General features: G+C 45.0%; 3 protein-coding genes across 3 annotated transcripts in view; 1 reads left to right on the plus strand and 2 right to left on the minus strand.

Moving 5' to 3' along the window:
* Window positions 1–1,467: 1,467 nt before the first annotated feature.
* Window positions 1,468–13,615, minus strand: RNPS1 (RNA binding protein with serine rich domain 1). The gene is made up of 7 exons (XM_075830385.1): window positions 13,400–13,615; window positions 8,540–8,695; window positions 8,216–8,407; window positions 7,177–7,279; window positions 5,882–6,035; window positions 5,267–5,411; window positions 1,468–3,313 (listed from the first exon to the last, which is right to left on the minus strand). The coding sequence occupies exons 1-7, from the start codon at window positions 13,474–13,476 to the stop codon at window positions 3,214–3,216; spliced, it is 927 nt and encodes a 308-aa protein (XP_075686500.1). The 5' UTR covers window positions 13,477–13,615; the 3' UTR covers window positions 1,468–3,213.
* Window positions 13,541–22,998, plus strand: LOC142655808 (uncharacterized). The gene is made up of 5 exons (XM_075830384.1): window positions 13,541–13,734; window positions 16,715–17,218; window positions 18,562–18,743; window positions 18,828–18,941; window positions 20,095–22,998. Exons 2-5 carry the CDS (start codon window positions 16,762–16,764, stop codon window positions 20,401–20,403), a joined length of 1,062 nt encoding a protein of 353 aa, XP_075686499.1. The 5' UTR covers window positions 13,541–13,734; window positions 16,715–16,761; the 3' UTR covers window positions 20,404–22,998.
* A 2,965-nt stretch (window positions 22,999–25,963) lies between these two features.
* LOC142655810 (uncharacterized) overlaps window positions 25,964–27,657 on the minus strand; it is a 38,614-nt gene continuing 36,920 nt past the window's right edge. The window contains exon 14 of the mRNA XM_075830387.1: window positions 25,964–26,909. Within this exon, the coding sequence (XP_075686502.1) occupies window positions 26,846–26,909 (64 nt within the window). The 3' untranslated portion in view covers window positions 25,964–26,845. The remainder of the gene's footprint in view (window positions 26,910–27,657) is intronic.

Here is a 27,657-nt window from a genome sequence, read left to right on the forward strand (position 1 = left end):
GACGAGTTAACATTTCAGTTCTGGCATTTTGAGTAGTAAATGACATGAAACATTTACAGACCAAAAACTAGATTTTTAGTTACTCACTGTGTAATCCCTCTCGTCACATTTATCGGGGTACATAGCGATGACCTTGGGTATAACTTCTGCTACTTGGAGGTGGACACTAAATAAAAGGTGCTAGCGCCTCTTACCAGCTCTACCCGCACCCCCTCCTCCCGACACTGGGCTAAAACTGTTTTGTACAAAAGCAATGGGAGAAGAAGAAACAAACAGTAATGCAACCTATGGAGCTCAAACTATAGAACCCAAAGAAATAGACCCCTACAGAGAAATCCCAAAACAAAATATTAGGTGGGTGCGGTGTACCCCCAAAGAAAGTGAGATTTTAGTGTGACAAAAAAAAATCTAATTCTCATCCGTGTCATTAGGAGACATGACCTTTAGATGTGCAACCGCAGTGTGGGGAAAAAATTGAGCGCAGTCAGAGAAGCGCGGCCCACAGATTTCTGCGACCACGCGGCTTCAGAAGATGCACCTTGCAGAACTCTGAAAAAGTGTAGAGGAGACCATGCAGCAGTCTTACACACTTGCAAGACGAGGCTGTTTTGAACCGCCCATGAAGCCGCTACCGCTTGAGTGGAACGGACCATCACTCGAAAGTTCTCTTCCCTTTGACTGGTACGCCTTACCAATGGCTAACCGAATCCAGCATATGGTGGCCTTAGATGCCACCAGACCTGGCCTAGGACACTGGAACCACAAAGAGAGAACCAGCCCTGATTGCGTGATGTAGATCCACAGAGCACAAACCACGTTCGACAAGGACACTCCCTAGGATGGGAAGGGACAAAAGGATCGGAGGACAATTTTCTCCGTGTGAAAGGCAGAAACAACCTTTGGTGGAGAAGAACGTACGGGCCGAAGCAACACCTTGTCTTGGTGCATCACCATAGAGGGAGATTTGCAGGACAAGGACATTAATTCTGATACTCGCCTGATGGAAGGAACCGCCACTAGGAAAGCGACCGGCCAAGAAAGAACGCGGAGAGAGATGCCATGCACAGGCACAAAAGGAGAAGACGGAAGCAAAAATCAAATTAAGAATTTATGGAGCTGTTGAAGAAACGGCCAGACAGCCGAGACTGGATAGGGCTGAAACCTGGCCCGTGAGAGAGTTACGGCCCATATCCCAACCTTTCTGATAGAAGGAAAGCAGACGAGAGGGAAAATTGCCCTGGCTGGAAATTTCTCTCTTCACACAGCACTTCCAAGTGTGGTAGAGTCGAAGAGTTAGAAAGTTTACAAGTTTTATCTTTTTTATTCTTCTTGTACAATACACTGCTACACCAAATCTAGTCTATTTTATATAGTTCACTCACCATCCAGCAGAGGGCACCAGTGTCATTCACCGCTCTGACAGACTGACCATTATTATTCCAAGGATTAAAAACCAGGAAACCTTCACACCATAAATCGTCCGTTTATTCCACACTTCAGTTTACAGATATGGAACAGACAAAAAAAAAATTAAACACTAAAAAATAAAACATTGAATGTAAAATGTTAACTGTACAGGTTCTACCTTCAAATATATTCTCCATACGAAGGTCAGGACACACTATGCAACTGGGAATATTTAACAGCTCCCTGGCTACAGAACATTGCACCCTAAAGGCTCAAGAACATTGGGGATCCCTGCAAGTCACAGCCGTCTTATCACATTTGTCCTAAAACCAAATTGATTACAATAAAGTTGAGGTCGTTTGGTCTCTTTTAATTAGTATTTAGTGCTGCATAACTGAAGGATGAAAACATGGCAGCCTCAGGTGTCCCTTATATCAGCAGTTCCATTAGAACCAGTATGTAATATGAATATTGCATACATAATCTAACACTACGCTGCTTCTTTAAGAAGTGTTAAGAGGGCCGATCACAGGGAAACATCTGCATTTATAGATTCATTATACCCCTATGCACCACCATGGGTCAGGATCCAGAGATTTGGGTCTCCAGAACTTTACTGGTGGGGAATGCCAATGACCGGCATCTTCTACAGTATCTATATAGGTCAGAGCTCCATTGGTTTGATAAAGAGCTCAAAATCCTCTGCATAGCCAAAGAGTTAAACGATAAAATTCGGTCTGCTTGAAGCCACCACTAGAGGGAGCTTGCTGCATACAGTTTGCAGTGAGCTCCCTCTAGTGGTGGCTGCAGGGAGCCAAAATGTTATCGTTTAACACTATAAAGATATATTATGAAATAATTTAGAATTGCAGACCTATTTAAGTTAAGAACCAAAATGGCATTTAAGGATTGACTCATTTAAAAAAAAAAAAAAAAAAAGTTTAAATCTATGAGCACAAGTCACATATTACTGTAAATGGTCCTATATTGTAATGAGACTGGGATTGTATCAGTATAGACCACCATTTCTAAATACAGTGTTCCTGTCAGGACAGAGGCTCTTTAGCCCCCATGCACACGACCGTAAAAATCGTCCGTAATTGCGGACCCGTTCACTTCTATTGTCCACGGACACCTTCCAGTTTATTTACGGGAGGTGTTCAGGCCGTAGAAGTGTACCGCAAAATATAGGACATGTCCTATCTTTTGCTTTTTACGGGCCGTGCTCCCATACTTTGTATGGGAGCATGGGTTTAAAATGCAGGCGGCTGTCCGGCCGTGCCCACAATTGCGGCCCGTGATTACAGGTACGGCCGTGTGCATGGGGCCTTTAGAGGGTTACACCATGCTAATTTTATCAGCTTACAAGCCATCTATTTCACTCATGCAGGAATACAGCAGATCTCAGACAGAAATCGCGGCACCAGTTTAAATCATATTTAAAAGAGAATATTTTTGCTCAACTATAGAAAACATAAAATAAAAATGCCCATGGTAGCTACTTAGAAGTCCAATGTGGGGAAAATGAAATCTTTTTTTTTTAGTTTTTTTTTTTTTAAGATTTTAAAACATCAAATGACAAACTCAAGATTTCTTTTTATTCTTACAAAATGGTGAAGGTCCGCAACATCAAGTCTTTCATCACCATATTTGACCAGATTGCCTCTAGGGTCAAGCTACAGGCATGTTTCATGGAAGTGTTGTCCCGTATAACAGTCCTTGATGTGGCTGTACTGACAAACATGGTCAGCTTCTTATTTGTGTGGTGGCCTGGAGGATAGGGTGTTGTGACAGAGGGAAGAAGTTTCACCGCGATGAATTGGAGCTGGATCGGCTGCGGTGACGGCGGCGTGCAGGGGACCGAGAGCGGCGGCGGACAGGGGAGCGTCGACGAGGGGAACGGGACCTGCGGAGGGAACAGAGTGTTACCTGCCTGCTACACCATACACTTCAAATGTATTTTAAAAAAAATTGAAGATGCTTAAAACGGGCTTTTACATTTATGGCCTATCCTTAAAGGGGTTGTCCGAGATTAAATGACTGTGTTAATGCTTCTAATTTATTAATTTTAATACATTTGGAATATACTGAAATTTTTCAAAGAGGCCCCGTATCCAGATCCTGCCGTGGTGTACTTGACGGGTGACGTCACTCTCTGCACTGACTCTGCCGCTGTGTTGATCTTCAATTCTTTTCCGGGTATAGGACACATCACTTGTGACGTGCAGTGTATGGGCTGTTCTGCTGCACAGCCTGTAACGTGCATGCGCGGTCCCTGCTGTTCTCGAGATAAGAGCAGGGACCAGGCATGCGCGTTACAACAGAACAGCCCATACACGGCACAAGTGACGCGTCGTATACCCGGAAAAGAATTGAAGATCAACACAGCGGCCTGAGCCAGTGCAGAGAGCGACGTCACCCGTCAAGTACCCCACGGCAGGACCTGGAAACAGGGCCACAGTGGAAAATTTAAGTATATTACAAATGTATTTACATTTATAAAAAGCATTAACACAGTAATTTTATCTCGGACAACCCCTTTAAGCTGTGTCACGAATATCAGATTGGCGGGGTCCGACTCCTGGCAATTGTTGCGGCATACAAATAGTTACCAGGCACAGCGCGCCATACACATCCGTAGTGGTTGTGCCTGGGATTGCAGCTCAGTCTTATTCATTTGAGAACAAAATTCCACTACGTCAACTGATCGGTGGAGGTACCAGGAGTCAGACCCGCAAAGACCTGATATTCATGATCTATCAAAGAACAAGCCATCGATATAAGGCTACACAGTATTTCTGGTACTTTAAGGATACACCGCAACACGGTTAGTCTGTCAAAGAGCGTTGTGCCGCCTTGCAGCTAATGAAAGTCAATGTGGTCGGATTTCTGCGACACGCCAGGTCGTGTCACAGTAAGCCGTGGTTCACAACGCGGCCACATTCACATCATTACCTGCAATGCAGGCAGGGCGACACAGCGATCTTTTACCGTGCGACCCGTGTCACGGCCAAAGTTGCCTTGTAGCACTTGCCTAAAAACCCCAAAGGAGGGGTAGTATGGCATAAGACAGAAAGGCGTGTCCCCAGAAACTGCACATCCGCTAGCTGTGCCCAGTACTATAGATCAGCCCCAATTCAATGGGCATAACCTGCAATACAGAACATAGGCAGTGGACAAAAGCGGCACCGTTTGTTTTTTTTGCTTTCAATTTCTTAATTCAAAGGACGTTTGGCGTTCAGTCCCAAAAGTTTCTGGTCTAAAACACTGGGATAAATTTGTCAGAACAGAACTGCAACCTTGCTTAAAAGGGAACACTACGGGCAAAAGTAATACTTTGTTAAACCTAGTACAGGGTCTGCGGGGGTGGAGTACGACAAAGGTTTAAAGAACCTGTATCATGCACGGCCGCTTAGGCCCTGTACTACGCATAACTATCACTTCTGCTCAGTCTGTTCCTTAAAAAGAAGAAGAAGAAATGTGTGTTCAGATTTAAGGTAATGCTACTCAGCCGATTAAAACAATAGTAAAGAATCAGTGTACAGAAATTAGGGAGAGATCAGGTAACGAGTACAATCACTCCAAAGAATAGGGAAAAAGAACAGAATACAGAATCTTAGCACAGAAGAGAAGTGTGAGCTACTTATACATCCGGCATTAGGCAACGCTCGGAGGCATTATTGTATGGGGGGAAAAAATAATAAAACCCACATCTGAAATCAGCACCGAACATGCCATTAGACTGCCAAAAAAAGAGAGAGGGGAAGAAGCTGAACTGAAGAGAGTCTCAGAAAAGAGTGTGTAGAGAAGACATGGCTGGTTAGTGTTCAAGGCTTGCACAAAACAGAATATGCACTACCTCCTCCTCATACGCGGGGGAGAACGACGCCACATTGGGGGAGGGGGTAACATCCGACGGGGAGGGCTAAACCTTCGAGGCACTACCCGCATGGGTCGAGGGGTAAGCACTGCTGAAGCGGTGATCTCCTGGCCATCAATTTGTCCTAAAAGAGACGCACAAAAAAAAGTTTAAGAGTATGAACATCTTCGTTTTATTATTAAATATTTTGCACGTGTCCCTAGACTTCTATGGGCGAGTCCGTGTCGCAATCGCGGACAAGAATAGGACATTATATTTTGCATATCATTTCTACGGCCCGGACACACATCCGTAAATATACGGAAAGGTGTCCGTGGTCTATAAAAATGAATGGGGTCCGCAGATTGTCATACATAATTACGGATAAAAACTACGGTCGTGTGCATGGTGCCCAAGTAACTCTCCCCCCCCCCCCCTTCTATTTGCATCCTCGCCATAGAATTATATTACACTATATACAGGCACATCTAGTAGCAGGGGTCTTTACAATGACCAAATACGTCTCCCCCAGATGAATGAACCAGTTAACACAAAATAGAGATTGCTTGGTTAAATCACCACAAAGGCATCTTAACGTTGTCGTCCCCCAATTACCTCCGTCCATGTGTTTCAAGGCCTTGTCAGCCTCGTCTGAAATTTCAAATTCCACATACGCGTAGCCCTTGTTGAGATGGGGGTGCGATCGGTCTATGGGCATGTCGATCATCTTAATCTTCCCATAGGTAGAAAAGATCTCCAGAATGTGGTCCTAGAAGCAAACCATATAGCAATAAGTTTAACTCCCGGTGTGCTGGTTCGTGTTAGGCCTTATTCACACAACCGTGTTCGCAGTTCCAGGACCAAACAGTTCAGCGAGCCGGGCTCCTAGCATCGTAGTTACGTATGACGCTAGGTGTCCCTGCCTACCCGTGGGAATACGTTCCCTTATTCTCACAGGGAGGCAGGGACACCAAGCGTCACACATAACTATGATTCTAGGAGTCCGGTTCCCTGAACGGAGTTTGGTCCGGGAAATGTGACGGAGATGCAGTCCGTGTATGCGGACCGAACACGGCCATGTGAATAACGCCTTAGCGTAACATCAGCAGCATTTGCCGTACACCGGCACTAGATGGCCAGTTGTAAAGTCTCTAATAATATATAATAGCCTAGTGGTGCCAGTACAATCAGTAACCATGGCAGACAATGCCTAGGTTATGACAGCAGCATTCAGTTAGATCTATTCTGTTCCAGGTGCAGTGCAAATACAATACATGAATAAATCCACCAAAAACCTAGCTAATATAACATGGCTCTCGACTGGAGAGCAAATCTAAAGAAAAAAGGCCTTCGCAGAGAGACATCTCCTGAATTAACAGGTGTCCTGTAGAAAAGAGCCCCAACCAGGGACTCCAAAATTGACAATATATCCAGTCGACCAGTGCTGGTTTAGCTTCATTTACATGGAGCAATCATGGGTACTAGATGAGCCCGACCGATCATTAATGCAATAGTTCAGGCACATACAGTTTCATTATTGCGGCAGAACATCCCTGTTACACGGGAAGATCAACCAATGATTTTATTGCTGCATAAAACATCCGGTCGGCTGATAGAGGAGGGTTTGTCGGCTGATCGTGGGCACATTCCACCGGCCGCTGATGGGGAACGAAAGTTTGAAAGTCTACTCGTTCGCCCGATCGTGGGCCTGTGTAAAAGGGCCTTAAGATGCTTGGCAGAGGGGCAGTCAAAATATAGCACTGTACAGAAACGCTAGATCTGCCCCTTACACCAAGCTCCTTAAAAAGGGGTCATCTGTTCAGTATAAAGTCTCTGCTTGACCACCACGTTGTGTATAGAATAGGGATCTGACACAGATCTGAGCGTGCGAGACACAAATTTGAGCCAACCTTAGTAACGTTCTTTGTCAGCCTCCCAATGTGCACTTTGGTGGGCTTTGGACTTGGACTCCTCCTCTTCCTCTCTTTTTCATCACGTTTTGGCTGTTTTGATCTGTTAAAAAATGTAGGTTCACCTATTAGTAACTATTGAACAAAACTAAAACGTTTCCAAAAGGTTATTTTATTAGTGTGAATTATACAGTCGAGACACCTTATTATGACCACCTCCTACTTTCAACGTCGTCAGCGCGTAGCCCATGAAGGAAGTGATGTGTGGTGGGCTGGCTTGGTGGGTATATAAGGTGTTTGATAGGCTGCCTGATCACATATCATTTGTTGTTGCCATAGGTAAAAGGACCGATCAGAGTTGCAAAAAGGGATGATTATCGGCTTTCGGGGGAAGGGTGGCGGTATTTCCCGAAAAACCCAGTTTGTCTACTGTTCGCGTGCAGCTTTTCACTACACATTACAGATGTGGCATTTTTGCCCCGAAGTGCCTATGACAACACTTCTTGCTCTGGCAGTTCAGCCTTGTCAGAGACATAAGTATTAAACCAAGTCCACATCTTAACTGTCACTATTCACACTACTCTGTGAATGGAGATCGATGCAGATTGTGACTTCGATCCACACAATGGTTGTACCGCAGACCAGAAAGTAAATGGTACATGCTAGAAGGCCTGCAGCTGCTCTGTTCCACTTTCCCCCATGACAACACTTTCTGTTCCGTCATTGTGTCAATCCAAATCACCATATGCAGCAAAGTTCATAACAAATTGTATTAATAGCGATACAGGACGTGTACTGTGATTTGGAGTCACTATATCCCTACGACAGAGCAGAAAGCGTTATTGGGAGATTGGGGGCAGAGCAGTTGCGGGATTCTGACACGCAGCATCAATTAAAATTAATCATAAACCAAAACAAGAAAAAAGGTAGTAGTAAATGTTATGATTTCTAGTGAGCCTCACAAAGACACTTTAGCTGAGTGGTCCAGATATTCCTTTAAAAAGGGAGAAAAAAAAAAACAAAAACAAAAAACACATACTTGGAGCGGGAGCGCCTTCGGTTGTCATGACGACGCCGGGACGGACTTGGAGACCCAGAGGAGCTACTGGAACTAGAGCTTCTTGATGAGCTGGAGCTACCGGACCGGCTTGAAGCTGATGAACTTGAACCTGAGCTTGATCCAGAGCTGGAACCCGAGGATGAACTGGACGATGAGCTCGACCGGGAGCGACTAAAGAAAGGAAGCAAATTTAAAAAAAAATAAAAAAAAAATATCAGTGACTGCACAACGATCAGGAGAAAAAAAAAAAAAAAAAAAAAAAAAAAAAAAAAAAAAAAAGGGGTTAGAATAGAATAAGCGCACCTGCTGCTACTGCTGCCAGTGGACGCGCTGCGCCTCTTCCTTGTTTTGTCACGGCCGCGATCTTTCTCTCCCGCCTCTTTGTTGGGGGCCTTCTCCTTGACCCGCTCCTTAGCCCTGTCCTCAGAGCGCTCTTTACGTTTGCTAGGAGAGGGAGCCCTGGAAACAAAGCAGAAAGGGAAGTTGACAATATATGAAACAGACTAAAAAAAAACTCCAGCCCAATATTAAACCTCTGATGTGACTGAAGTTATCCACAATGCCCCCCCCCCCTCTACGTCCAGGAAGCTGAGTTATGAGGAGCTGTTTGTTTGCATCCAGCAGGCCTGTGTACCTAGTCCTAGATGGAAATGGTTCTGATCCCAAGATTTGCTTACGGGGACTGAACTGCCGCGTAAAGAGAATAACAATAAGTGTAACGTTACTAGGTTTGAGCTCTGTTGGGTCTCCTTACTTTATAGTGATCACACTGCTTGATTCACCGGCTATTGCGATGCATTGGGCAGCAACTTGCCAGGTCTGACAAATGTATTCTTCCCCTGTATAGTTCTATGGACTGGTGAATCAGGAGAGAAGATTTGCTCTTCTTCAATATGGACCTATAGAAAGGAAGTGTCTACACCCAATCCTCTACGTGACCAGGGTCTATAGATGGAGGATTACATGTGCAGTACTGGTCCCCTATATAAACCCAAGTCTGAGGATTTTACCGTATATTCCAGTGTTGTCATAGACACATGTATACAATGTACCCCAACACACACACACACACACACACACACACACACACAAGCTCCCAGAACTGCAAACCCACACCCTCCGAATACAATGTATCACATGGAAATTATGTATCCAACTGCAATGTTTACAAATAGACCACAAATAACGGAGAAGTACCAAACAAAGATTCCCACAATCCTCCGCAGCTCAGCGGGTATTGCACATGAAGCCCGAGCCTTTCACGAAGATGATATCAGATTCTATTTCTTAAACAGGTCTAATTCTGGGATCGTTCCCACAGGGGTGTCACTTTTCTTTCCCAGACCCCAGAATGTCAAAACAATCTGGCTATGGGAAGACATATACCCCAATCCTATATCCCAACACAGCTAGGCAGAATCAGCCCTTGCAAGCCGGGTGACAATCCCCCCAGGGAGCCATAATCAATGCCACCTAAACCCTAAAACACAAAAAACCAAAAATATTTACTGGTAAATTTTCAATAAAAGGAAATCCTATTTAAAAAAAAAGATCTGCCCGCTCTCCTGACTTGTCTATCTTAGTAGATACTTGTATTCCCCATAATATAAAAATTTTGGAATGTATATATTTTTTTAGAACTCTACATTGTGCCGTTCCTCTGTTATTCCTCATAGAAATAAATGAATAAATTGACAGGGTGTGACCATTCCCCATGTCAAAGAGGTGTGTCCCTACCCAGTCGGTCAGCACTGATTGGAAATTGTTAGTCTGTGTAGGGGTAGCCCCCCCCCCCCCAACTGGTAACACCCAGTTGTCAATTTATTCATAATTTCTAGGAGGAACAACAGAGGAACCGAGTTCTAGGAAAATATGTTCCAGAATTCACGGGGAATACAATTTTTTACTAAAACCGACATGTCAGGAGAGTTGACAGGTCGTCTTTAAAGGGTTAATTCATCTTATAGAATGGAAACGCTATAAAATGGCATCACTTTCTGATCAGTGAGGGTCTAGGACCCCCGATGAGCAGGAAAAGGAAGGGGCCGCAGTGATACATCTCCTTCACTGTTATACCCTTTACAGCCGCTCGCTGAGCAAGAAACTAACAACTACATTCAAGTGAACAGGGACGTACTGCAGCTCCCTGCGCTCCGCGACCAGAGTCCAAATGCGCAGGGAATAACGGAGAAGAGGACTGATCGCTGCCAACCCAGAGATCGAATCTCACCAATCAGAAAGGGACTTCAATCTAAGGCCTCATGCACACGTCAGTATCTGGTCAGTATTTTGCTTCAGTATTTGAAAGGCAAAACCAGGAGTGGAACATAAACAGAGAAACCCTATATTGGAAAGATTTGCACCTCTTCCATGTTTTGGACCCACTCCTGCTTTTGGCTTCCAAATACTAAAAGCAAAATACTGACGTGTGGATGAGGCCCAACATCTGTCCGCAGGTTGTTTTTTTTTTACTACAAAATACGCCACATTATACCAAAAAGTGGCGTTTTTTTGTAAGAACGTTGCGTATCAAGTCACCCTATTAAAGATACACGGGTGTCATGACTTCCGCATGCAGAGAAATAATCTAGTTAACAGGTTTTGGGATCTTTTGTTTTTACTTTGTGTCTCACCATTTTCAAGATCTCTTGCTGTCAATGAATGGAAACAATGCAGAAGTTTTATCAGCACGCGCCAGAGATTCCGCCACAGGTCTCACCATTTCCTAGTCTTATGCCGTGGATTAACCCTTCAAACTAGTGAAAACGACTGTACCTAGATTTCTGATACTGGGAACCTGACAGTGTAGGTGATCGATGATAAAGAGGCTTATGATTTGCATTGGGTTATTCTTATCTCTTGTATGGCAGAGGAACTTTGATACGATTACTGGTCGGCACACATTGTAGTTTTAAATTCGATGTGGTTTGTCCCTACTGGATATAAATAAAGGTATTTTTTACAATTTTAACTATTCTACCAGGTTGCATGTAGTTTCTCTGGCCATGTTTCTATATATTCAAAGTTTTCTACCCGCCAACTACGAGGGTCTTTTTCTATTTTTTTTATTAGCCATTACGGATGGCGCATGACCCGCTGGTTTCTGCAAGGCATCTAAAAAAAAACAACTTCCATTTTTCGTAAAACGGTACATGTGTTGTTTTTTTTTTTTTTGCAAATAAAGGGGGAGTTTTATCAAAATTAAAACATAGGAAAAGTAAAGTAGTTGCCCATAGCAACCAATCAGGCTGCTGCTTTACATTTTTCCAAAGGCCTCTGAAAAATAAGATGTGGAATGTGATTGGTTGCTATGGGCAACTGCTCCACTTTTCCATTGTGCCGGTTTTGATAAATCTCAAGTGTGTTTTACGACCTGCGCTTTTCACATTGCAGATCACGTGACAATACAACACGACATTCTGGGAAAAACGCCACACACTAAGGCCTCATGCACACGGCCGTGCCCGTAATCACAGCCCGCGATTGCAGGCACGTCCGGCCGCAGCCCGAATTTTCAGGCCGTTCTCCCATACAAGGTGTGGGAGCACGGCCCATAAAAAAACAAAAAGCAGGACATGCTCCATAATTCCCGGCATTGTTCTACGACACGGACACCTATCCGTAGCGATAGAGAAAGGTGTCCACGGGCAATAGAACCGGGTGGGTCCGCAATTACAGACATTTTTTTTTATGGTCGTGTGCACGGAGCACACATCTGTAGTTTTTATCCACAATTTACAGATCCTCAACTGCGCATAAAATACAGACACATCTATCGGCCGCAAACATCTTCCCGGGCCGTAGAAATGAACTGCAAAAAAATAGGACGTCCTATTTTTTCGCATTTACAGACCGTGCTCCTATACTTATTACTGTGCGTACAGTCCCCAAACATCACTCTGCGGCCCGTCCATGCACTACTCACTGACCGTAAATACTACACGAGCGTGGGGGCCTAACACTTGGTTTTTTAAAAAGGAACAAAAAGACGTATGGAGATCTATGAAGAAAAACGCCACAAAACACTGGGGAAAAAAAACGCCAATCCAACTCCTGCTGCGGTTTTGTAAACTCGCCACTGAGCCAAAAATAATGCAAGCAGCAAAAAAAAAATACAACATGATGTTTGCAGTGAGTTTCATATTTCCCCATTGACTTCAATCTAACATCTGTCCACAGGTTTTTGTTTTTTCCCACTACAAAATGCGCCATTTATCCTCAAAAAGTGCAGTTTCTTGTAAGAACGGTGCGTGTAAAGTCGCCCTAATAAAGATACACGGGTGTCATGACTTCCACATACAGAGAAATAATCTAGTTAACAGGTTTTGGGATCTTTTCTTTTTACTTTGGGTCTCACCATTTTCAAATTCTCTTGCGGTCAATGAATGGAAAAATGCAGAAGTTTTATCAGCACGCGCCAGAGATTCACCCACAGGGCGACGGTTTACAAACCTTGTGCCAGCTGCTCTGGGGGGAGAGACGAATAAATATATGTCTGATAGATACGGGTCCGGCACCTATGTCATTAACAGGGGCCCCTGACCCCCTTCCTGTCAGGTGAAGTGGTCGCCACATCAAGGCGGAGCGGGGACTGGGAGGCGGTGGCATATGCCCATCTCCATTATATTCTATGGAAGTCACGGAGACAGCCGAACATCCCGTAAATATATACGATGAATGTCACAGATTGCAATAACCCTTCAAAACACAAATTTCAAAATCTCTGCCTGCTGTCAGTAAATGGAAGCAGTCTTCACTAAGAGGCGTAAAACTCTACAGCTGAGGGTTTGTTCCAATGTTTCAGTACAGGAGACTTGTCTACACTGCTATGATAATCTGGCAGCACAGATTATACAGTCAAAATGGTGTGGGGGGAGAACAATATAAACGAAGCCCCAGTCACCACATGTTCCCCTACAGGGTGAGGGTAGGAATGGCCACACTGGGAGCCGCCATCTTAACCCCAGGAAACGATAATAGGGCTAGATACCGGGCTGAGGCCTAGCGCCGCCATAGGAACAACTCATACAAACATCCATTATCCAGGGTCAATACAGAATCATAGATGACGTCTACCGTGAGTACAACAATAATCACGTCTCCCCGGACTGATCTCGGTCCCGGCGCCGCAGGATGGAGCCGGATTGTGGACGAGACACTTACATTTTCCCGGACTTTCTCTGCTTCTCCCTCCTGAGTTGCGATAAGCCGTCGCGCTCGTTGTGACGCGGAGCCGCCATCCTACAACCTAGAGAAACTACGGTCGCTCTGCAGATGACGTCACGGTGTAAGAAGGAGGCGTGTCTTGGATGGCTGCGGGGAGGAGGGCGTTAAAGGAGAAGCCAGTTCCAGGGCTTGTTTCAAGGGAACGTTCACGCACATTCGTAACTGAAGTTTCCGCCCACTCCCAGAAATCCTCGCTGATCCTTCTCCCTGTGTAAACAAACAAAGACAGTAATATGGCTGCTGCAGGGGACAACTCCGCTCAGCTTACTGGGGTATGTATGTTACCTGCGGATAGGAGGATAGTCTCCGCCGACTACATGTTGTCAGAACTACAAGTCTCAGCATCCCAGACATAGGACAATAGCATGATGTCTGTTTATTAGGAGGAGAGGTCTGTGTCCTGATGTCTGTGTATTAGGAGGGGAGGTCTGTGTCCTGATATCTGTGAATTAGGAGGAGAGGTCTGTGTACTGATGTCTGTGTATTAGGAGGAGAGGTCTGTGTATTAGGAGGAGGGGAGGTCTGTGTCCTGATGTCTGTGTATTAGGAGGAGGGGAGGTCTGTGTCCTGATGTCTGTGTATTAGGAGGAGGGGAGGTCTGTGTCCTGATGTCTGTGTATTAGGAGGGGAGGTCTGTGTATTAGGGGAGGTCTGTGTATTAGGAGGAGAGGTCTGTGTATTAGGAGGAGAGGTCTGTGTCCTGATGTCCATGTATTAGGAGGAGAGGTCTGTGTCCTGATGTCTGTGTATTAGGAGGAGGAGAGGTCTGTGTATTAGGAGGAGGAGAGGTCTGTGTCCTGATGTCTGTGTATTAGGAGGAGGAGAGGTCTGTGTACTGATGTCTGTGTATTAGGAGGAGGAGAGGTCTGTGTCCTGATGTCTGTGTATTAGGAGGGGAGGTCTGTGTATTAGGGGAGGTCTGTGTATTAGGAGGAGAGGTCTGTGTCCTGATGTCTGTGTATTAGGAGGAGGAGAGGTCTGTGTCCTGATGTCTGTGTAATAGGAGGAGGAGAGGTCTGTGTCCTGATATCTGTGTATTAGGAGGAGGAGAGGTCTGTGTCCTGATGTCTGTGTGTTAGGAGGAGGAGAGGTCTGTGTCCTGATGTCTGTGTATTAGGAGGAGAGGTCTGTGTCCTGATGTCTGTGTATTAGGAGGAGGAGAGGTCTGTGTATTAGGAGGAGGAGAGGTCTGTGTATTAGGAGGAGGAGAGGTCTGTGTCCTGATGTCTGTGTATTAGGAGGAGGGGAGGTCTGTGTCCTGATGTCTGTGTATTAGGAGGAGGAGAGGTCTGTGTCCTGATGTCTGTGTATTAGGAGGAGGAGAGGTCTGTGTCCTGATGTCTGTGTATTAGGAGGAGGAGAGGGCTGTGTATTAGGAGGAGAGGTCTGTGTCCTGATGTCTGTGTATTAGGAGGAGGAGAGGTCTGTGTCCTGATGTCTGTGTATTAGGAGGAGGAGAGGTCTGTGTCCTGGTGTCTGTGTATTAGGAGGCGGAGAGGTCTGTGTCCTGATGTCTGTGTATTAGGAGGAGGGGAGGTCTGTGTACTGATGTCTGTGTATTAGGAGGAGGAGAGGTCTGTGTCCTGATGTCTGTGTATTAGGAGGAGGAGAGGTCTGTGTCCTGATGTCTGTGTATTAGGAGGAGGAGAGGTCCGTGTCCTGATGTCTGTGTATTAGGAGGAGGAGAGGTCTGTGTCCTGATGTCTGTGTATTAGGAGGAGGAGAGGTCTGTGTCCTGATGTCTGTGTATTAGGAGGAGGAGAGGTCTGTGTATTAGGAGGAGGAGAGGTCTGTGTCCTGATGTCTGTGTATTAGGAGGAGAGGTCTGTGTACTGATGTCTGTGTATTAGGAGGAGGAGAGGGCTGTGTATTAGGAGGAGAGGTCTGTGTCCTGATATCTGTGTATTAGGAGGACGAGAGGTCTGTGTCCTGGGGTCTGTGTATTAGGAGGAGGGGAGGTCTGTGTCCTGATGTCTGTGTATTAGGAGGAGGGGAGGTCTGTGCACTGATGTCTGTGTATTACGAGGAGGAGAGGTCTGTGTCCTGATGTCTGTGTATTAGGAGGAGGAGAGGTCTGTGTACTGATGTCTGTGTATTAGGAGGAGGAGAGGTCTGTGTACTGATGTCTGTGTATTAGGAGGAGGAGAGGTCTGTGTACTGGTGTCTGTGTATTAGGAGGAAGAGAGGTCTGTGTCCTGATGTCTGTGTATTAGGAGGAGGAGAGGTCTGTGTCCTGATGTCTGTGTATTAGGAGGAGGAGAGGTCTGTGTCCTGATGTCTGTGTATTAGGAGGAGGAGAGGTCTGTGTCCTGATGTCTGTGTATTAGGAGGAGGAGAGGTCTGTGTCCTGATGTCTGTGTATTAGGAGGAGGAGAGGTCTGTGTCCTGATGTCTGTGTATTAGGAGGAGAGGTCTGTGTCCTTATGTCTGTGTATTAGGAGGAGGAGAGGTCTGTGTCCTGATGTCTGTATTAGGAGGAGGGGAGGTCTGTGTCCTGATGTCTGTGTATTAGGAGGAGGAGAGGTCTGTGTCCTGATGTCTGTATTAGGAGGAGGGGAGGTCTGTGTCCTGATGTCTGTGTATTAGGAGGAGAGGTCTGTGTACTGATGTCTGTGTATTAGGAGGAGGAGGAGGAGAGGGCTGTGTATTAGGAGGAGAGGTCTGTGTCCTGATATCTGTGTATTAGGAGGAGGAGAGGTCTGTGTCCTGATGTCTGTGTATTAGGAGGACGAGAGGTCTGTGTACTGGGGTCTGTGTATTAGGAGGAGGAGAGGTCTGTGTCCTGATGTCTGTGTATTAGGAGAAGGAGAGGTCTGTGTCCTGATGTCTGTGTATTAGGAGGAGAGGTCTGTGTCCTGATGTCTGTGTATTAGGAGGAGGAGAGGTCTGTGTCCTGGTGTTTGTGTATTAGGAGGCGGAGAGGTCTGTGTCCTGATGTCTGTGTATTAGGAGGAGGAGAGGTCTGTGTACTGATGTCTGTGTATTAGGAGGAGGAGAGGTCTGTGTCCTGATGTCTGTGTATTAGGAGGAGGAGAGGTCTGTGTACTGATGTCTGTGTATTAGGAGGAGGAGAGGTCTGTGTCCTGATGTCTGTGTATTAGGAGGAGAGATCTGTGTCCTGATGTCTGTGTATTAGGAGGAGGAGAGGTCTGTGTCCTGATGTCTGTGTATTAGGAGGAGAGGTCTGTGTATTAGAATAATCTTTTGGACTTTTATTACTTTTGTGACAATATTCTTTAATTTCCTTTCAAGATTTTTCACCTTCCGAACTTCTTGTGACGTCATAAATATCAGAAGTTATGGGTCGACTGGATGATCAAGCAAAGCACAGGATTGTGGTGTTGAGGAAAGCAGGTCTAAGCTTTCGTAAAATCAAAAAGGTTCTTGAGCTGGACAATATAAAGGTGACTCCACAAGCCATCTACCTCTTCTTGAAACGTAAGAACATTGAACCGGAGAAGTCTAGTGGTGCCACTCACAACCCGCCTACAAAAGGACAATCGTGGGAACAAGGCCAGCTCTGGAGCCTTCTGCAGGACAATGGTGGCCAAAAAAAGGAGAGCGGCTCCCAGGTACCCAAGATCCAGCAATCCCCTAGTGAGGTAAAACAGCGAGATGACCAAGAAGCAAGGATCAAAATTGTGAGTGTGACGTCTCTTTCTCAAGGAAATCCATCTCTGGAGCCGCCATCTAATACTCCAAGAACTACGACTCAGGGGCAGGCTGTCTCTCAAGGACAGAGAGTGCCGGAGACACGTGAGTATTATTAGAGGGGTTTTCCCACAAACACATGTATCCCCTATCCACAGGACCCCCAGCGATGAGGAAACCGGGTGACTGAAAGTCCCCAGAAATGCTCCATGAGAAAATGCGTGTACTCGGCCAGCGCTTTATTAATTTCTATAGAGCTGCCGGCGACAGCGGTCCCGGAAGTCCCATAGAAATGCGGTCCCACGTTATCGTCTTTGCTGGAGGTCCCAGCGGTCAGACCCCCAGCGATCACACATGCATCCCTTATCCTGTGGATATCCCGCCCATGTGTTTTGTAGGAAAACCCCTTTAAAGGGAATGTGTTGCCAGCAAAACATGATTTTTTTTTTTTTAGTTAAACAATTAGTGTGTAGGTGATTAAACATTGTTCTATTTTTTTATTTTTTTTTCACGAGTCAGGAAATATTATAAATTGAATTCAATTGGATTCTAATTTATAATATTTCCCAGTGCTGGTCACTAGATGGAGCCATTCCCAAAATTGCAGCATTGCATGTGGTAAAGCAACCACATTGCTTTATGCTGCAAAATTGGGTAAAAAGCCCTCGCTCTAGTGAGCTCTCAGCATCCCCCCCGCCTTTATCCTGGCTAGTGCCGGGATAAACGAGGGGATTGAACGGTCTAACCTCCTACACTGTGTGTCGCCATTTTTTGAGCTAACACACAGTGTAGTAGGTTTACATACAGTAGTAAACACACACAAACACGAACATACATAGAAATCTCTTACCTGCTCCTGCCGCCGCGGCTCCCTCCGGCCCGTCCGCTCCGTCTGCTGCCGCTGGTCCAAGTGCACAAGTCCGGAAGCCGCGACCGGAAGTAGTAATCTTACTGTCCGGCCGCGACTTCCGGTCCACAGGAAAATGGCGCCGGACGGCGCGCATTTCAAATTGGAATGTGTGATAGCGGCGCATGGGCAGTTCCCACACAGACGGCGTACACAGAAGTGGATGGAACGGGCCCCGTTCGCAGTCCCTATGGGACTGGAGCTGCCGTATTCCATGTCTGTATGTGTCGTTAATCGACACATACAGAAATGGAAAAAAAAATGGCAGCCCCCATAGGGAAGAAAAAGTGTAAAAATAAGAAAAAGTAACACACAAACACACAAATTAATCCAAACGTTTTTAATAAAGCACTAACATCTTTAACATATTAAAAAAAAAATTGTGGTAACACTGTTCCTTTAAGTGTATAAAGAAATGCCTCCTCTAGTTGATCCGGTGAGATCCCACAAGATCTTCGTATCCGGGAACCCAGATTTTTGGGGAAGGGGAACGAGTTTAATTCTTAAATACTAACTGGCTTTTTTTTATTTGCTTTGCAAGGATCCAGTACTATCCGTCCTACCCAACATCCCACATTAAGTGTGACTCGACCCAACCCTACATATCTAGCATCTCATAATCATGTCAATGGGAGAGCAAGAACACCCCTTCCCCCACCGAGGAACCCAGCCCTGCTCGTCACAAAGAAGTTAGTAGACAAAGCCATCATCCTACAGAAGAAGGTAACGTGCGATATCCTGTTTCAAGCCGTCTGTCCAAATATTACTGAAAAAGAGTGACATGCTTTATCTTGGTCTTGTTATTAGGTATTATTTCAAAATGTAGGTCAGCTCATGAATCAGGTAGGACCATATCCTCTTCCTGCAACTGTTACGAGCCAGCAGCATGCTGTAATACCGGTGGCTAAACTAAGTACTCAGGTATGACAAACCAAAGGAAAAATCAGTACATTGCGACTAACCCGTAAATAAAATCTCCATTTGCCCGATAAGTTTAATAATATCCCTGGTGGCCCAGTGGATTTCATAATATCATTTTTGGTGTCTAATGGGTTAATAATACCATCCCTGATGTCTGGTGGGGTTATTAGTATCATCCCTGATATCTAGTGGGCTATTAATGCCATACTTGGTGCCCAGGGGGTGTAATAAAACTATTCTTCATGTTTAGTGGGGTTGTTAAAGGGGTTTCCCATCTTGGACATTTGTAGCATATCCACAGGATATGCAATAAATGCAGGTCCCACCTCCAGGATCTATCTCTAGAACAGGCCCTTGCTTGGCTCCCGCTGACCTTACTTGGATCCAGCTGCTCCAAGGTTTTTGGGAGTTACGGAAACAGCTGAGCTACGTGCATAGAAGTTACGGAAATAGCGCAGCACGGCGAGCTATGCTGTTTACGTAGCTCCTGAATTTTGGAAACAGCGTAGGTCGCCGTGCTACGCTGTTTCTGTAACTCCCGACCACCTCGTCAGACAGTGGCCGGGGAACAGCTAGAGCCGAGGAAGTTAGGACGGGTCAGGGGGCCCCGTTCTAGAGATAGGTGTGGGACCCGTATCTATCGGACATTTATGGCAAATCCTGTCGATATGCCATAAATGTCCAAGATGGGGAAATTCCATTAATACCAACTGTGATGCCTTCAAAGTTAACGGTGCCATCTGTGATATCTAGTTGGCCAACAATGCCATCCTTTGTGGCGTCATGGTCTAATTATACCACTCATGAGGCCGAGTGGGTTTATAATACATCTATGCTATCTAGCTTGTCGATGATAATGTCCCTGGTGTCCCGGTGTATACTTACCTCCCAAGTTCCAGCAATGTCACAGAGTTGCCAATCTAACGGCAGCTCTGTGGCTGCGATGACAGTCAGCTAAATATATCCAGACTTATAGGCTTCCTCTACCTAATGACAAATAACATGGAAGAAGATAGGACCACCCAGCTCTCATGTGTTTTACCTAATGTAAATGACTGATCCTGCGGATCACTAGCCCAGAAACAGACTGCTGTATACTGGGACCTTGCCGTTTGCTAGATATTCATGTCCCTCACTGTTTTTTGCTCACCAGTTGACAGACGCAAGCACACAGACGGGACCCTCCTTTCCTCTAGCAAGGCCAGAAGCGAGCGTGGAGAAATTGGACTCAATAAGAGGGGAGCTGCACAGACTGACACAAGTCATGCAAACTCTTATGGAGAGGCAGAATCGGTGGGAACAGGAACAGATGAGGCAACGGCAGTGCAACCACCAGGAGGTGCTGTTACAGATCCAACAGCTGGGGGCAAAACTTACTCAAACTTGTGTGCCATTCAACAATGGTCAAGAGACAGAGGCTCCACTGCCCGATTTTGGACATTTCAAGATGGAACTTTTGTGAAGGATGAGCCACATGAAACATGGAAGAGGACGGAAGATCTGTCGACTACAGTGGCTATGTGTTTATATAAGGCTATGCTCATAGGCCGTGGCTATGTTTTTATACATTCCACTGTAGAGGTATTGTCAGTATGGAAAACTAGTTGGTGTGTGTTTTTCATGAGTAGACAGAGATGCATTGGAGAAGACGGCACGCACATTGGAATCATTTGCTCTTCAGGTGGCCATACGCATTAGATATATGTCGACCAGACCCGCCAAGACCAGGCGACCATCTAATATGCATGGCAGTGTTCGGACTCTCCCCTGACGGCAAAGGTAGAGGGAAAGAAGGACCGGGTTGTTGGATTTCCTGATATTTTTGCTTCTTGTGTCTAGCAGCGGCTTGCTCTCTCCTCCCTATTGAGAACACATGCACGTCCGGCCGAGCGTGCATTTCTATTCGTGGTGGAGAGAGTGATCGTTCATTTGGCCGACATCTATCTGAAGTGTATGTCCAGTTTTGCGTCCCTCTGTACCCCCAGTAGATACAGAGGGAAGGCTGATCACCAGATGTTACGGGGACGTCAGAAAAACACAATGGGCCCAAAAAACAATCGGCCTTTATTAATTAAAGCGAACAGAAAAATTGGCCTTGTGGCTCAAATCAACCAATCAGAGCCCAGCTTTAATTTTTGCAGAGCAATTAAACCCTTTCACATATTTGTAGCTAAAAGTCTGACCCAAGCAGAGCCGGAGATGTACAACACCCTCTAGTAACAGCCTGTGATCTTTTTCCTGCTCTCACTTGCAGTTCCTCTCTCCCCTACACAGACACAGAAACAGGAAGTACAACTTTTTATTCTGCTCCGTGACCTCAAACTAGTGCTGCACCCCGAATAGTATACCTAGAGCTTTCATCCTGGTATAAGATACTGGGCTTTACAACAATACTCAAATCCAAGCTACAGCCATTATAATCTAGCCATGGCAAGTTATTACATATGTCCTTGGTAGCGAAAAAGATAAGAAATTAAATCTGAGCTCTGATTGGTTGCCACAAGGTCAGCCTTTTTGTCGGACAGTTTTGATAAAAGTGGCTTGAAATGTTAAGAGTTGTCTCATTATGAGACAACTGTCCATATTCCCTATTAGGATATATGGATGTCATAGAGGGTGGATCCCTGCTTAGGATCGCCTTAGGAACCCCTGTCCATATTCCCTATTAGGATATATGGATGTCATAGAGGGTGGATCCCTGCTTAGGATCGCCTTAGGAACCCCTGTCCATATTCCCTATTAGGATATATGGATGTCATAGAGGGTGGATCCCTGCTTAGGATCGCCTTAGGAACCCCTGTCCATATTCCCTATTAGGATATATGGATGTCATAGAGGGTGGATCCCTGCTTAGGATCGCCATATATGATCCAGAGCAGAGAGCCATTGTAAGGGCGGCTCCCGCTCTGGTCGACTCGAGCCGTCCATGTATTATATAGATGGCCATTCATCTGCAGGGGAAATGTCTGGCTGGTCTTCACTTTCCCCAGAAAAAAAGCCGCTTGTCTGGTGGCAGCTCCAATATGGAAGGGGTTTTCTGTGATGAAACTATCACTTTAAGGGTATGTTCACACGCAGTGTTTTCAGACGTAATTCGGGCGTTTTTACGCCTCGAATTCTGCCTGAAAAAACGGCTCCATTACGCCTACAAACATCTGCCCATTGCTTTCAATGGGTTTTACGGTGTTCTGTTCCCACGAGGTGTTATTTTACGCGTCGCTGTCAAAAGAAGTGCATGTCACTTGTGCATGTCAGATGAGCTGTTTTTCATTGACTCCATTGAAAAACCGCTCCAATAACATCCGTAAAATACGCCGCAAAAACACGAGTTGCAACAAAAACGTCTGAAAATCAGGAGCTGTTTTCGACTGAAAACAGCTCCGTATTATCAGACGTATTTTGCTAAGCCGTGTGAACATACCCTCACTGTGCAACTCCCACACAGGCACTGTGCTCTGGAAACCGGAAACTAGATAATTCTGACTTCGGTTTTGGATATGAACGGAGTAGAAAACTTTTAACGTAAAAAAAATCAGCACTATATAAGTAAATAAGCAAAAAATATTTACAAATTTGCTCAATAGTTTATGTAGATATAGGATTTTCCTTTAGCGCTTCCAAAATTTCAAAACCATTAGGTTCCAGCTCCTCGGAGCTGCGGTCGGGAGCTCGTATCTGTAGGTGTTACAAAGTGTAAGTACAGAAATTCGTTTTACTCCAGCAACGTGTGTCTTTTTTTTTTTTTTTTAAGTATGAATTCTTATGTTTTTGGGTTTCTTATATGTCTGTCTCACATAGGTACCTATGAGAAAGTCTGCATGACTCCCTCTCTCTTATAAGCCATTGACTAGGTTATTACCTTCAGGTAAGATCACGTATATTGCTTTCTTACTTTTTATAATCCCTTAGAGAGAACCGTAAATTTTGTAACAAAAAAAAAATATATATATATAATTTGTAAGTAATATGATGATTTGCTAACCCTCTCTATACCTACATGACTCAAGATCTACATTCTGTACATGGTTTGGAAGAATTATTAAAAGTTTTTATTTGACATTTTCTTTCTTACCCACAACATACAGCCGACGTCATTGTGTCAGGCACCCGTCAATCACTGGTCCTGCGTCTGACATGTGCTGTGCAAGTCTCCAACAAGCCAAAACAGCATCTTGGGAATGTCAACTTTGTATGTTTTCTGTCTTTAAAGAGGCTCTGTCACCAGATTATCAAATCCCTATATCCTTTTGCATGTGATCGGCGCTGCAATGTAGATAACAGCAAAGTTATTTTTTTTGAAAAACTATCATTTTTGCCCAAGTTATGAGCAATTTTATATTTATGCAAATGAGCTTTTCAATGGACAACTGGGCGTGTATTGTGTTTTTACCAACTGGGCGTGTATTGTGTTTTTACCAACTGGGCGTTGTGAATAGAAGTGTATGACGCTGACAAATCAGCATCATACACTTCTCATCGTTCCCACCCAGCTTCTTTCACTGCAGACACAGCGTGACGTCACCCACAGGTCCTTCAACCTTGTCGTTGGACAAAGAAGATACATCGGCTCCAGGCGTCCAAAAGGTTAATATGCTCGTCTCTAGGGAGTTTACTATGCTTACCTGCACATATCCTGCACTGTACCCTCTGACGCCTGGAGCTGATGTGTCTTCTCTCTTCCGACATCAAGGTTGAAGGACCTGTGGGTGACGTCATCAGCCAGCTTCTTTCACTGCAGACACAGCGTGACGTCACCCACAGGTCCTTCAACCTTGACGTTGGAAGAGAGAAGACACATAAGCTCCAGGCGTCAGAGGGTATAGTTGAATTTGCAGCATCATCTCCATGTGCAGGTAAGCATAGTAAACTCCCTAGAGACGAGCATATTAACCTTTTGGACGCCTGGAGCCGATGTATCTTCTTTGTCCGACGACAAGATTGAGAAAATACGCCCAGTTGTCCATTGAAAAGCTCATTTGCATAAATATAAAATTGCTCATAAATTGGGGAAAAAATTATCGTTTTAAAAAAAAATAAAAAACTTTGCTGTTATCTACATTGCAGCGCCCATCACATTCAATAGTAGATAGGGATTTGATAATCTGGTGACAGCCTCTTTAAATACTGAGAAAACATAGACAGTGAGGTTTCTTTAATTCATCATCTGATAGTCCAGAAAATTCTATAATCCGGCTCCTGTTTTTAGGTCTGACCTGCAGCATTATGCAGAAATAGGAGCTGTATAGATCTGTATGCAGTAAACTCCCTCAGTGAACAGCTGTGGACGATTATACATTGAAATACATGGCCGACTATTTAATAAATTAACAGGGCGGTCCAGCAGGGTGAGAACTGCCTTTTATCAGGTCTCCGCTCTGGATAACAGAGGAGTCCTGAGCCCCTCTATGATGTCCATATGCCATAATCGGGTATATGGAATGTTCTAACATATGAACGTCAGTCTAACGTACCGATTTCAGCAGGACCAGCCGACCAATCTAATGTGTATGGAGTGTCCTGACTTTTCCCACAATGCAGATGTTGGGGGAAAGAAGGATCAGGCATGTTTTGGATTTTAAGATGCTCGATGCTTTGATTTCATGGGAGATAAGCCGCCTCTAAAGATGTCTGACATTGCTTAGGGTCCTCTTACACAGCCCGACGTGGGCCGTGTAAATGAGCGCCGATCAACGAGACAGCTCGTTAATTGGCGCTCCTTTCACAAGGCGTTATGTATGGGGATGAGTGCTCGTTACTAGGATCGTTCGTCCCCTTACATTATTATCATGTCTGCAGCGCGTCTCCTTGTTCACACATTGAGATGTGCTGCCGACAACGATAATATTTATTGCTGCATAAACTATACGATCAGCCGATGAACGAGCATTTGCATTTATTGGCTGATCGTTTCCCTGTTTACACAAGGCAATGATCGTGAATGAGCGTTCTGTGAACGCTCATTTCCCGATAATTTTCCTGTGTTACAGGGTCTTTATTCTCCTCTTCCCATTGAGCACACATTCATTCTCTGCTGAGCTAAACATGCATGTGTATGGAGGGGTGGTTCGGAGGAATAGCTGTGTAAGGTATACATCCACCTTAATTCAGACAGCCCCATTGAGCTGTCCATAAACATTCGATTTTTGTCGTCCAGAGTCTGTCAAAAATCTAGTGTCCATGGTGCCCCGCAGTGTAAAGGATCTGCCAGACACCGCTTCTGTGTCAACGCCCATAGGTAATCAGTCTGCACCTGCTTCTATGTCTGTGAGACTGACTCAATCTTCCACCACCCAGGATGGCAGGCTTAGGAGTGGGAGAGCCTATCACAGCCTGGCCAGACGGAGCTAGCTCCCGCCCTCTGTCTATTTATACCTGCCTTTCCTGTTCCTCCTTTGCTTGTGATTCTTCTCTGTTGGTTTCCTGGCCCTGCTGCAGCTTCTTGAACTACTGATCCTCTGCTTGTTATTGACCTTGGCTTTTCTGACCACTCTTCTGCTCAGCGTTTTTGTACCTCGCTCATCTCCTGGTTTGACACGGCTCGTTCACCTCGCTTGTTGCTCACGGTGTTCCCGTGGGCAACTTCCCCATTTCCCCGGCTTCTTTGTACCCTTGTCTGTCGTGCACCTATTGAGTGTAGGGACCGTCGCCCAGTTGTACCCCGTCGCCTAGGGCGGGTCGTTACAAGTAGGCAGGGACTGAGTGGCGGGTAGATTAGGGCTCGCCTGTCTGTCTCCCTACCCCAACATTACACGCAGATCTTGTGCTAGGACTTCCATCAGGTTATACAAGGGTCAACCAAAATCCGTTGTATTCCGCTGATCCTATTGTTTCTATAGACATAACGTGCATTGTAGCAGAGATTTGGACTGATACCTGTTGTCCAATCGATTTCTGTTTTCTATGGCCTCCTTTTTCTTACTTACCATCACAGCCCAAGTAACCCGACTGTACCCGCAGGTTTTTTTTGGATGCCTCACAACACATCTCCACTTTTTTTTTTTATTAAAACTAATTTTCTTGGAAATAAAAATTGTACAAAAATAGTCATGTCCTTTCGCTTCAAGAAACTGAACAAATCTTCCGACAAGTCAAAGTGAGGAACTCTTCATAACCAAGACAGTTCATCTAATCAGACCTATCCAACATTTGGGACAATCTCATTACATCCGTACACCTCGTGCCTTGGTGTCTGTTTTTGAAGTAGAAAACCCACCTAAAGTGACAAAGTTCTATCATCTACTTGTTATTTATTAACGAGGGATTAAATGTCCTTCAGAAGTTTCCTCAATTGTGACACGTCTTCGATTTCACTGAGATCATCAAAGTACCATGTAAAAGTGAGAATCACAATCCATAATCTCCCACGATTCAAAATGATTCCCAATTTTTTTTATTCCTCGAGAACATAAGGACATTCCTACTGTCATGTCTGTTTAGAGTCTCCTCCTGCTTTGAAGACCAATTTCACCAGAACGATGATTTCTTCAATCTCGATGTAACTGAATTCTATTCCCAGATGATGAGTGTCCTGAGAAATTCAATACGTATGGGGACCTAGAACACGTTCTAAATTGTATTATCCTCTAATAGATTTAAAAAAAAGTTCTCGATCCTTCTATTTTAGACAATATCTTGGATTAGGTTAATACCAGACCCAGGGCACATAATTTTCCAAGGAATGACAATGTCTCTGCTCCATGTCCTACTAATAATTGTGTATCTTAATTCCTTGTATATGATTTAATCCCCGTAAAAAAAGGAAGAGTTCCAAAGATAAGACCCCCGCAGGCATTAAAAAATGTTTGTCCATGAAGTTTGCAACCAGGGTAGGATCCCGGACATGGCTGAGCTTCAGGCGAGTCCTATGTCTGTAGGCCGCGTTCTTACTGGTGGAACCTCAGTCATCAGTAGTCGGATGTTAACTCTGTATGTGGATTCATTTCAATGGTTGTGTAGTTCTGAGGGGATCTGGAAAATAAATGTGAATGTATTAAAACCGTATGATACCAAAACAAAACTGATTTCATAAGAATAGTCTTTACACTCCTAGTCCTAGCGTGTTGGCCGCATACCACTATGTGTTTTACTGATACCCACTCTTCGTAAAACATTGGCCTACCGCTGTGATGGCATTGGCAGCGCTACAGGGTGCTGCTTGTGCCCTTTTCTAATAGGAAACATTGTGGGTAATGGGGATATTCTTGTACATCTCTTCTAAACGAGCATTGTATGATGTCAAAAGTGCCTAAGATCGACTTCCCCTATGGCCCAAACACTCGAAATTGTCAGCACACAAGTCCTGACATTTTGTTAAATACTTTGCGTTAAAGGGATGTTTGTAATTATTTTTCAATGTTGAAGCGGCCATATTGGAGGCGCACGCGTCCTTCCTGTAGAGACAGTGCAGCAGGATGTGTGCGCTTTATATCAACGCACTAAATTATGCCTCTGTAGACATCTACAAAATGTACAGGTCAGCAGTCAAGTTATAGACCGAGCTAAACCAAACCAGCATAGAGACCATGCATGGATCAGCCCCTATCTCCAGGACCCCTGTGAGTATGACCTGGGGGGAATTTGAGCTTTAAGGGTTCGACATTTAAGGCTTATTCCCATCTCAGACATTCATGGCATATCCACAGGATCCGCACCTATATCGAAAACGGGGTTCAGCCGACCCACTTCCAGGCCCCTAGACCCCTGTCCCGCCTCTAGA

This window comes from Rhinoderma darwinii, chromosome 6, assembly GCF_050947455.1.
Source record: "Rhinoderma darwinii isolate aRhiDar2 chromosome 6, aRhiDar2.hap1, whole genome shotgun sequence".
Classification (NCBI taxonomy): Eukaryota; Metazoa; Chordata; class Amphibia; order Anura; family Rhinodermatidae; genus Rhinoderma; species Rhinoderma darwinii.